Source organism: Drosophila ananassae, chromosome 2L (assembly GCF_017639315.1).
Source record: "Drosophila ananassae strain 14024-0371.13 chromosome 2L, ASM1763931v2, whole genome shotgun sequence".
NCBI classification, from domain to species: domain Eukaryota; kingdom Metazoa; phylum Arthropoda; class Insecta; order Diptera; family Drosophilidae; genus Drosophila; species Drosophila ananassae.
The window spans coordinates 9,804,152-9,816,018 of record NC_057927.1 but is presented as its reverse complement, the minus strand read 5'-3'; the positions used below and the strand labels follow the sequence as shown (position 1 = coordinate 9,816,018).

The 11,867-nt window shown below is 39.8% G+C and overlaps 1 protein-coding gene across 1 annotated transcript; it reads left to right on the top strand.

Annotated features, from left to right (window-relative positions):
* Positions 1-8,287: 8,287 nt before the first annotated feature.
* Positions 8,288-10,036, top strand: LOC6499698 (zinc finger protein 184). The gene is made up of 3 exons (XM_001954071.4): positions 8,288-8,487; positions 8,544-9,192; positions 9,253-10,036. Exons 1-3 carry the CDS (start codon positions 8,412-8,414, stop codon positions 9,410-9,412), a joined length of 885 nt encoding a protein of 294 aa, XP_001954107.3. The 5' UTR covers positions 8,288-8,411; the 3' UTR covers positions 9,413-10,036.
* Positions 10,037-11,867: the final 1,831 nt, after the last annotated feature.

Below are 11,867 nucleotides of genomic sequence, written 5' to 3'. Positions count from 1 at the left end.
TAACCAAACTTTTCCAGCTCAAAGACAAAGAAGAATTTTTAGTATGGAACGCCTTTAAAAGTTTTAGAAAATTTTGAAACTAAGCAAAAAGTGCGGGTATTTAACTTCTAATTAAACTGCAAGAGCCAAAGAAGGCTCATGCCGTCAATTGTAAAATATGGAAATATGCAATTATAATTTACAGTCTCTCCCACACCCACTATCATTTTTCGGCGGTTTTTGCGACTAGCTGCCACATAAATTTCTTTCGACTAACGCAACTTTGTGGAGCAATATATAGCACACCTCAAACTGCGGCGCATAAAACGCGATGGTGAAAGTTTGCCTGCTAATCTTCGAGCTGAAACTGCACTGCACGAAACTACAAGTCGGCAAACACTTACCAATTAACTTGCCTGGCACCTGCAACAACCAAACACGAACACCCACACGTCGTCCTCCTGACAGGATGCGTAATTTATGTTAAGCGCCGCATTTTTATGTTCAAACAAGCGAGGAAGCTGCTTATCATACAAGGCGATGCCTCAGCTGCGTTCTCATTTCACATTTCACTCGCCTCATCTTTGGAGTCATGGCAAAAAGTTAATTGAAACACACGCAAGAATGAAGCACGATGTGGAGGATCCGCCAGGAAATGTTTACACGGATAAAAGTTTCGAAAAACAACAGACGTAAGTCTCCTTGTCTTAAGTGTCACTTAAGTCGATTAAAAATATAACTTATTTTATGTCTCCATATTTATTAATGTCCCTAAGATACCTTTAATTGTTTTATTTGAAATCAGTTAAATCTATATGACATAAACTTCTCCATAAACGAAAGCAGAGCTGCCTTCGCCATGCCTTGGATTTTTTACTTTTCTCCCACCTCTTCGGCGGACTTAATCTTTGAAGCTGCATGTCAAGCCGAACAAGGCAGATGAAAGGACCATTGGATGCATCTTTAGAAAGGAATACATTTAAAGCGAATAAAAAGCAATTAAATAACGCAATAACCGACCAATAGCCAAATGGGAAAAATACGGCAGAACACCCACAGAACAATGTAAAAAATACACAATCACCGCAATGAACACAAGCGCCGGATCGCATTTATTTAATTAAGAACAATATTACGCGAGAATTGGGAGAGTCCGTACTTTTGGGTGGGGCCAATTATGGCTACAAAGTGTCTTCATTAAATTATAAATTCACGAGCTTAACATAATTTGCATGCCAATGCATTTTATGAAGTACTTTGTGGCCATGAAACACATGAATCCGATGAACACAAAAAATAAAAAAGCAGTTCAGTATAGCAGCATAATGGAAAAAACACAACCTGGGCCTCGTAATTGCAAATGGCCAGCGGCCTGTTGACACTTGCGGCATGTAAATTAACAGTTATTATTGCTGTTTAAAAACTACAGCCCAAACAAAGCAACAGTGAAACCAGAGGAATGCCAGACAAACAGCTTTAAAGTGGCAAATTGATAAATCGCCCGACATGGCAGCCACTAAGTCCAAGCGATATGCGTATTTTTATGCCAGCCCATAAATTATTTGCTCCGATAAGCAAAAACAAATGCGCAACAGATTTGTCCGAACAAAATCTATTTATTGTTATATAAGCCCATCCATTCTACACACAAAATTGGGAAACCGCGGGCTTTGGTTCACGTTTTATGATTTTATTTATGGTCGAAATTTTTGATTTCGGGGCCGAAGCATTGTTTTTGTTTTTTTTATGCTCTGCGATGGACACAATAGACCTGGGAACAGTTCGTCCTTTTTTTTTGTGTGGTTGCAAAGCGAAATGAAATTATTAATTTGCATGTGTGATTATTTTCATATAAATAACCGCACACGGGATGGCTGGCTGGGGTGCAAGGGGAAAACTGTAGAGCAGGAGTCCATTTTTTAATGCCCTGCGGTGCTGAAAAGTATGCTACAACTCTGACTATGACCTAGGTTTCCCCACTGTGTGTGTGTGCGTGTGTGGAAATTAAATTTGCATATACGGTGCATATTTTCTTTACTGTGGGCAATGCAATAAACAAACACACATAATCAAACTTGTACAGGGTTTTTTTTTTAAGGACTAACTTTTGAATGAATTTTTTCCACTGAAAGGCTTTCAAAGAATATAGATCATGCCAGGCCGAAATTTATATTTTAAGCCTTAACTATTTGTACAACATAAATTTCCCAGCGCAGTATGTGTAATTGCAGCATAATTCAATAAATATTTATTTGGCATCGGTAAACATTATTATTGTTGTGTAAATTATCAAGCGATTAATGCGATTGCCCATGGCCTCGCTGATACAACCTCGATTCGGCAGCGGATCGAATGCTGCAAGGACATAGCATATCCTTGGCCACAGGTTCGCATCTGCTTTGCTAGCTGGGCACCAACGAGCTAGGCAAACAAACTTGAACAAATAAATTTGGTACGTGCCAGCTATGACTTATCGCCAGGCCAACAAACCCGGTCAGCATACAAATGGATCGTTGAATAGCCCAAGTACAATGCTAACAATAATAACAATTGCAACAGAAGCAGGAAAAGGCGTCGGAACAGGAGCAACAAGCATTTGTCATGTGACAATGGCTTGCAAAAATCTACCAACAACACTGCCATTTCATGAACTTACCGCAAAGATAGCGACCAAGTCCACTGCTCTCGACCACATGGTCGGATGCCATATTTTATTTATGGGCACAATTCCGTTGCACAAATTTGCCGGCTCGGCACTTGGCCATCGGGGCTGGCCGCACTTTTGGCCAAGTAATAGACCCGTAACGGAGATACGTTCTGTACGTGTTGGCAAATTTGCTTGTTTGCAGCTTAAATTTAATTTATAAACTAAACAAAATGCACCGCAGAAGACCTTTGTGCTGGCAGTTGTTTTGGGCGTTTGAGAGTGGTCACCTCTAATCAATTCAAACGGATTTACACAATGGGAGTATACGAATACAGAAGAGTGTTTTTGGAGGATAGTTGGGTGCTTTTCGAGGGTTTTATTTGTTGGCTAAGGAAGCTTAATTGCTGGTTTATTTTAACGTGAAAACAAGCTTACAATTAGGCTCAAAATTTCATCACATTTTGATAAATGGCGACTGCCGAATATTGAGGCTGGCTATAGCTCCTACAGAGCCTTTATCCTAATATCTTTCCTGACAATTTTTGCATTGCTATGCCGGACACGTAGACCGACACTGGACAAATGCAATACAAACTTTTGCACAAATTAACAAATTTTCCCCAAACACCCGAAAATAAAGTTCTATTTGCCTATGTCGCAGTTTGTTTATGCTCTAGCCTTAGGTGGGTTAGGGATCGAGTTAGATGGAAATAGAAGTGCGGCAAAGGATGGAGGTGTCGGCTTTGGTCAGGTCAGGCCAGGCCGCAAATGCTGCAAACAATTGTGTTTTTCTTTAGTAAATAACCGGACAAGTAGAATGGGCTTTGTCACTTTTTTCCCAAACATACATACACTTTGCGGCATGAAAATTTAATTGCCAAACGCCTGAAGGAGATTTGTTGTCGCAGCTTGATTTCCGAGTATTTGATTAAATTATGAATTTTTATTTGCTTAGGATTTGTTGCATATTAAATGATGGCTGAAATGTTTTTAGTAAATTCACCCCGATATTTATTTATGACAGCATTTCTCAAGGAAAAACTCTAAAATAAATGCAAAGTGCAAATGGAAATGAAAATCCATATTCTTATCCCGTAGTCGGCAAAAAGGCAAAACAAAAATAATTACATTTTAAATGGGAAAATTGTGAAATGTGATTCGTTTGTGTCGTGCCTTTACACAAAGGAGTCCAAATACTGCCGTGACTCGTTTTCAGGCTTTTTCCAAATCTAAGGATTGACAACCTGCCGCCGTACTTCATTTATATGTTGATGACAAAATTTGCAATGCAATCTGAGGCATTGGCCTTCTGGGAGGTCACCAATAAAAGAACACTCCTATTCGAATTGCTGCCAAGCATGGATTAAAGTAAAAGAAGCTATTCAATTCTTGATGAGTATGACTTGACAACGAAACTGCTATTAAAAATTAAAGTAAACGCCTAGAACTGAATTCTGAATAATTTCTTTTCTCTTCACATTTTTTTTGCTGAAAATTCTGTGGCCAACACAAGTTTTAATTACATAATAAAGTTATGGCCAGAGTCTCATTTGGGTATCATTGTTGGTGCACAAGCGTGAATTAAAGTTGATGAAGAAAAAATAGGATGTCTCATTTGTCGTACATACATATTTAATTCGACATGTCGACTGTGACTGGCCCGGGAATTACTTGCTTTAGTAGCAGTCTACAATAAAGTGCCTGCCAGCTGCCATAAAGCTTGGCAGGCAAACGCAATTTCGATGTTTGTGCACTTGAAATAGATTTTTAATAGTCCAACTGCACAATACACAAATAAACAGAGATACACACTCTCAGATGAAGCAGAGAAGGATTGCAACTACTTTTTCAATGGCATGACAGTCCTCCTTTTATGCCGGCCTTTTGTTTGGCAGTCGAAAGCATTTATGCGATGTTGTCGTTTTGGGGGCAAGACACGAGAACACCCCTACGCCCATGCACATTAGATAGACGTCGTCCTTATGGATGTGCTATGGCAAATATAAGTTTATGAAAAATGTCATTTGTTTGGTCCACAGATATGAAGTATTTATGGAGACAGAGAGTTGTGAGCATAGAAAATTTGCAGTTGCCGAAACGAATTAATGTTTAGCTGGAAACAATTTTGCCTTTGTTGTTGTCTGGATTATTTTGTTATTTGTGCTACTGGAGGTTATTTTCACTGATTGGTACAGTGCGTTACGTGACCAGAAAGCTGCTCATAAATACTTAAAGTATACATTTGATTTGATATATTTTTGTTAAAATAAATGCACTCAATTGCAAGTTCTTGATTCGGCTTTTATAAAAACTTGATCCACACTGTAGACGAGATTGATGCACTCCAAAATGACCCAAGTAATTTGCTGGCCCAATATTTTGCGGCCCTCTTGGCCATTTAACAGCCAAACAACGAACTGGCGGTAATAAAGTGCCAAATAAATGCAATAAAGCTGTTCGGAACAAGTCGTTGTCGAAATCGGAATTGGTTGTGGGGCGGGAGTGTTGGGCACATAAATGTTTTCTCTTCCGGCTTTTATTACAAAACACACTCAAAAACGGCAAATAAAAAATGCAAATAAATAAACGCAACGAACTGCCGAACAATTGAAAACTTCTCCACAATAGAGTTGGGACTTAAGTGCTTACTGAAGGAGCTGCACCACCAACGTAAGCAGCGGAACAATCCTTAAAGTCCAACAAGCTGGGTGGAGTTGGTTGGTGCACAACAGGATTACAGGCAAATTGCGAAACGTCTTTGCATGTCTTAAACAAACACACAAGCACACACCACACCCCCAAGCCAACTAATTTTATTGCCCAACACATTCGAGCCTTGGTTATTGCCTGGCTACTAGAACATCCATCTACCTCACTTTTCTTTTCTCTCTTCTATGTTCTGCTCTCTTCCACTGGTTTTCTCCAGGACTCTCGAATCCGTGTACAAAAATTTTAACAAGAAAATTGTTTAAGTGGTTGGTCTTAAGTTTGAGGAACTTGACTGATGCCCAGACTTTAATGGGGGATTTTGTTATTTGATGCCAGTATAAGAAATAATTTAAAAATAAAACAAAGGCTAAGATAAAATGTAAAAATACACCTTTATTTCCTCAGAACCGATTAAAGAACTGCGCTTCAGAATCGAAGGAATACACATATATCCTGGAAAAATTCCAGGAAAAAACAGTTCCTCCAAAAAATTTCAAATCGTTAAAGGTATTCCGCTCTAGAATCGGATGGAAATTGACCAAGATATACCCATCGCATGGAGCCATATTGTCCTCCCAAGCAGTTTTCACAATCCTTGAAGGGGATCCCCCAGAAAATGTGACGAAAAATCTAAAAAATATTTTGTTCCTAGATTTTGATGCAGAATTACGGAGAATCGATTTACAAATCGTTTAAGGTATTCCGCTCTAGAATCGGATGGAAATTGGCCAAGATATACCCATCGTTCGGGGCCGTATTGACCTCCCATGCAGTTCTCACAATCCTTGAAAGGAATCCCCCAGAAAATGTGACGAAAAATCTAAAAAATATTTTGTTCCTAGATTTTGATGCAGAATTACGGAGAATCGATTTACAAATCGTTTAAGGTATTCCGCTCTAGAATCGGATGGAAATTGGCCAAGATATACCCATCGTTCGGGGCCGTATTGACCTCCCATGCAGTTCTCATGCAGAAATTGTGACGAAAAATCTAAAAAATATTTTGTTCCTAGATTTTGATGCAGAATGATGGAGAATCAACCTACAAACCGTTTAAGGTATTCCGCTCTAGAATCGGATGGAAACTGACCAAGATATAGCCATCGCTGGGGGCCATATTGACCTCCCATGCAGTTCTCACAATTCTTGAAGGGGATCCCCCAGAAAATGTGACGAAAAATCTAAAAAATATTTTGTTTCTAGATTTTGATGCAGAATGATGGAGAATCAATCTACAAACCGTTTAAGGTATTCCGCTCTAGAATCGGATGGAAACTGACCAAGATATACCCATCGCTCAGGGCCGTATTGACCTCCCATGCAGTTTTCACAATTCTTGAAGGGGATCCCCCAGAAAATGTGACGAAAAATCTAAAAAATATTTTGTTTCTAGATTTTGATGCAGAATGATGGAGAATCAATCTACAAACCGTTTAAGGTATTCCGCTCTAGAATCGGATGGAAACTGACCAAGATATACCATCGCATGGAGCCATATTGACCTCCCATGCAGTTTTCACAATCCTTGAAGGGGATCCCCCAGAAAATGTGACGAAAAATCTAAAAAATATTTTGTTCCTAGATTTTGATGCAGAATTACGGAGAATCGATTTACAAATCGTTTAAGGTATTCCGCTCTAGAATCGGATGGAAATTGGCCAAGATATACCCATCGTTCGGGGCCGTATTGACCTCCCATGCAGTTCTCACAATCCTTGAAAGGAATCCCCCAGAAAATGTGACGAAAAATCTAAAAAATATTTTGTTCCTAGATTTTGATGCAGAATTACGGAGAATCGATTTACAAATCGTTTAAGGTATTCCGCTCTAGAATCGGATGGAAATTGGCCAAGATATACCCATCGTTCGGGGCCGTATTGACCTCCCATGCAGTTCTCATGCAGAAATTGTGACGAAAAATCTAAAAAATATTTTGTTCCTAGATTTTGATGCAGAATGATGGAGAATCAACCTACAAACCGTTTAAGGTATTCCGCTCTAGAATCGGATGGAAACTGACCAAGATATAGCCATCGCTGGGGGCCATATTGACCTCCCATGCAGTTCTCACAATTCTTGAAGGGGATCCCCCAGAAAATGTGACGAAAAATCTAAAAAATATTTTGTTTCTAGATTTTGATGCAGAATGATGGAGAATCAATCTACAAACCGTTTAAGGTATTCCGCTCTAGAATCGGATGGAAACTGACCAAGATATACCCATCGCTCAGGGCCGTATTGACCTCCCATGCAGTTTTCACAATTCTTGAAGGGGATCCCCCAGAAAATGTGACGAAAAATCTAAAAAATATTTTGTTTCTAGATTTTGATGCAGAATGATGGAGAATCAATCTACAAACCGTTTAAGGTATTCCGCTCTAGAATCGGATGGAAACTGACCAAGATATAGCCATCGCTGGGGGCCATATTGACCTCCCATGCAGTTCTCACAATTCTTGAAGGGGATCCCCCAGAAAATGTGACGAAAAATCTAAAAAATATTTTGTTTCTAGATTTTGATGCAGAATGATGGAGAATCAATCTACAAACCGTTTAAGGTATTCCGCTCTAGAATCGGATGGAAACTGACCAAGATATACCCATCGCTCAGGGCCGTATTGACCTCCCATGCAGTTTTCACAATCCTTGAAGGGGATCCCCCAGAAAATGTGACGAAAAATCTAAAAAATATTTTGTTTCTAGATTTTGATGCAGAATGATGGAGAATCAATCTACAAACCGTTTAAGGTATTCCGCTCTAGAATCGGATGGAAACTGACCAAGATATAGCCATCGCTGGGGGCCATATTGACCTCCCATGCAGTTTTCACAATCCTCAAGGATTAGTCTCATTGTATTATTTATTTCAAAGTGTTCCACTTATTGATTTGTTAATAAATATTTTATAAAAGTTAATATACCCAGCAAGAGTATAAAAAGACCTTATACACATAAAAAAGTTTCAGTTTATCACGCCTATATCACAGCAGGCCAGTCCATTGCTGACAGTCTTGGCAGAGCCTGTAAATTTGAAAAATTTCGGGAGAAACTTAGTTGTGAGGTGGATTCTAGAGACATGCCAAAAATTTTTCGCAGCTTTCTGTCCGATCGCTACAGCGACAAAATCGAAAGATTCTACCAGCGCTACGATGGTAAGGCTCATTGTCGTTCAATGATTACCACGAGTCCACTTCACTTTTATTTTCAGGTTTCTTTCGAAAGACACCTAATTTAGCGCCAATGACGAGGCCGAGAGTGACCAATTTTGAAAAGAGTTCAACGAAAACCAGGCAGTTCTCAAAATATACCTATCATTATGGTACAGAAAAACCGAAGGACGATTGGCGTACTGGTGACAATATACCGATTTTGGTCCGAAGAGAAATGGAGGAGCGACTTGGGGTTCAATTAATGGCAATTCAGCCTGATGCAGAAACTAATGTTTTCAGCCACACTATCTGGCAATTGGACATGCTGGATCAAAGTCCAGAGATAGTCCCCAAAAACATAGGAACCTCCAGAGTGGGAACTATCCAGGTCCGTGCAAAAACCACGCAGCGCACTCGGGGCAGGAAAGCCGCAACTCAGTCTAAGCTGAGCCAAAAGAAGGCGGCAGGGAAAGCGGAAAAGCCACCGCCACTAGCACCACCCACGCCTCCACCACCCCCCACTTTGGCTTCCCAAAAGAAGCCGGCAGAGAAACGTCGGTTCAAAGCAAAGGGCGAGGAGTTTCAGTGTAGCGGTTGCATTAAGAAGTTCGAACACTCCTGGATGCTGATCGCCCATATGCGTGTCCACACAGGAGAGCGGCCTTTTGTGTGTCCCGAACAGAGCTGTCAGAAGTCCTTTGCTGATCGGTGGGTTAATTTTTAAAACGCCTCTATCTAGTCACTGCTTATTTCGTTTTCGCATAATAGCTCCAACTTGAGGTCACATCAACGCACAATGCGCCACCACAATTGGAGCCATCAGTGTGGACAATGTGGCAAGTATTTTAGTCAGATTTGCTACTTGAATCGTCATTCCATGGATGCCTGTCGGAAGTACTTGATGACAGTAATGCACAAAAAGAACTGAAATTTGAATATACAATTTTATTTATCGTTCAAAGTGTGCCTTATTAAAGTGTGTATAAAATAATAAATATTCGTAATAAGATTACAGTTTGGTAACTAAGAAAATATGTTGATTCTCCCTTTGAAATTTCGTAATTTGTTTTTCCAAACGTCAACTGACACTTAATCCTTTGAAGGCGGATTTCCATTTTCCGCCGGGCGTGTCTATCCACTTACCATTTCAAAGCAAATCGCCTCAGCCTGAATGGCATTTGGCCCAATGTATTGGCCAAGTTTCAAGTAGCACCGACCAGACGGCGTTTGCACACACTTACCAAAACTGTGGAACACACAACCGATGCAGTTGCGTTCAATGCAACTAAATTGGCTCATTAGCAAACAGAATGGGTTGAGAGGCAGAATGCGGAGGAGGGTTAGCGCTAGGAGAATCGTTTCTTTGGGCAGTCAAAACATTCCCGAGGATTGGCTCAATCCTCAAAAGTTCCAAGTCCACAAGTGTTTTGCGCAGCGACTAAATCAAACAATGCCAATGAGAGACTGCACTGCACAAAATAACTTACAAGTTTATTTCTTTTTAAAGTCGTATAATATTACAGTTTTGACGTCTGCTGAAAGTGAAATACTTTTTTTTAGAAGTGCATGTGTCAAAATGTGTATTGAACTTACCCCCAAAGTTTTAGCCACACGCACACTTCTTCTGGACAATTAATGACCGGGTCTTTTGGGGTCCGGGCTGGGAGGCTGGGGCATCTCTTTAAGGATACGACTTCGATTGCGGTTAACCCCGGCCACAGTGTAAATCCCACATTTGGCGGCAGCAGCTGCACGGGAAAGTGCCACGGTCGCTATGCAAACAGTTCGATGCAATTCAGGAAGGACGACGGCTAATGCCTTAATTTATGGTTGCCAGATAAACACAAGATGATTTAACGGGCCCCCTCTGCTATTGTAAAACGAGTGTCCACTAAAATGCAATTACTTAAACGTGGCCAACAATGCCAGACAACCATGCCGAATGTATCGTTTTATTTAAATATTTGACGAGCTCTCGCGTCACCTAATAAAATTGTAAAACACGACCGTTTTATCGAGCCAGAGTCTGTCGAATTTTCCGTCTCCTTGGTATTTTTTACTTATATTTTTGTGCTTGTCGTTTTTATTGAACCCTCGTCCGGGGAACTTGGCTGCAAAGAAGCAGGAGTGAGTAGGAAGTTGAACTAAGTGAATTTTTACGCCACCCTGAACGCAAGTCGCGTGCTGCTGCTGCCACAGAAAATGATGAGCATCCTTTTCCTTCTCCAAACGTATTTTTAAACTAATTTTCCAACTGGGATCATTTCGATGGCATTTAACGTGCCAGCAAAGGATACTTCGGCAGGACCCGGATCCGAAAACGGAGATGAAACTAAAGTTGGCCAGTCTGTGTGGCTAGTTGGGCCGTAAATTATTTTAGCGTTTCAATTTGGCCAGAAGGGAGACAGCGGAGTACCAGCACTGCCTGAATGGGCCCCATAATAAAAAGTATATATGTATGTATGTCTATTCATGGAAGCTATTTATCGCTTAGGAAATTTCACCAAATTGATGGGCAAATTGTCTAATTCAAATTCAATTTAGTGTCCCCGAATTCGAGGAAAAGTTTGAGCCAAAATTGCTTAGAACTCATTGTTAGTCGAAAGCTAATTTGTCTCTAACAACATTTTAATTAAGAGATGCTGGCATATCAGCTTAATACTAAACAACTTCATCAACCATAAGCTAGTTATGCTCTTCCTTGGTTGAACCTGCATTATTAATTTAATTTAATTTAGCTTATTACCTGAAACAACTTCATTGCCTGGAAGTTCAGAAAATGTCATTTATTAGTGCCTCTCTTCCGGCCACTGAGGGCCATCAAAAACCGCCGTGCAGCTCTAAATTTTGCAGGTCGTGAAAGGTAACGTCAGCGAAGATGCATAGCCAAGTTTTTGGCTGAATTTATGACCCGCTGTGAGCCACCAACAAGACACAGATACACTGACACATAGACACCTGGAGCCATCACGTTCCATTTTAAATTGTATTCAAAGGTACTTGCCACGAACTCATCAAACATTTTATTACCCACCCAGACGACAAATTTGCTTCCACATAACATCGAAACTTTATTAAGGAAACGAATCAAACTTTATAAGCAAATTACTGGAAATCTTAACTTTATTCTGCATACAACCTTATGATATTTTCTTTTTTATTATTTTAACAGTTTTTCAATCATTTTTAAACAACTTATTTGCTTATTTATTTTATTTTATTTTAATATTTTTACAATAGAGCTTTAAATACGTATAATCTTGTTCTTTATTAACATTTTAAAACTATTTTTATGTTTTATTAAAGCGCCAATAGCCGATAAGAACAATGACATGCTTTGCTTAATGATTCACTTCCGAGAGATAAAAACACTTTGTTATTAA

Bases quoted from the DNA above. Each gene is read 5' to 3' on its own strand.
- LOC6499698 (XM_001954071.4), top strand. From the start codon at position 8,412: ATGCCAAAAATTTTTCGCAGCTTTCTGTCCGATCGCTACAGCGACAAA. The intron at 8,488-8,543 runs GTAAGGCTCATT...TTTTATTTTCAG, and splicing joins ATTCTACCAGCGCTACGATG to GTTTCTTTCGAAAGACACCT. The intron at 9,193-9,252 runs GTGGGTTAATTT...TTCGCATAATAG, and splicing joins CAGAAGTCCTTTGCTGATCG to CTCCAACTTGAGGTCACATC.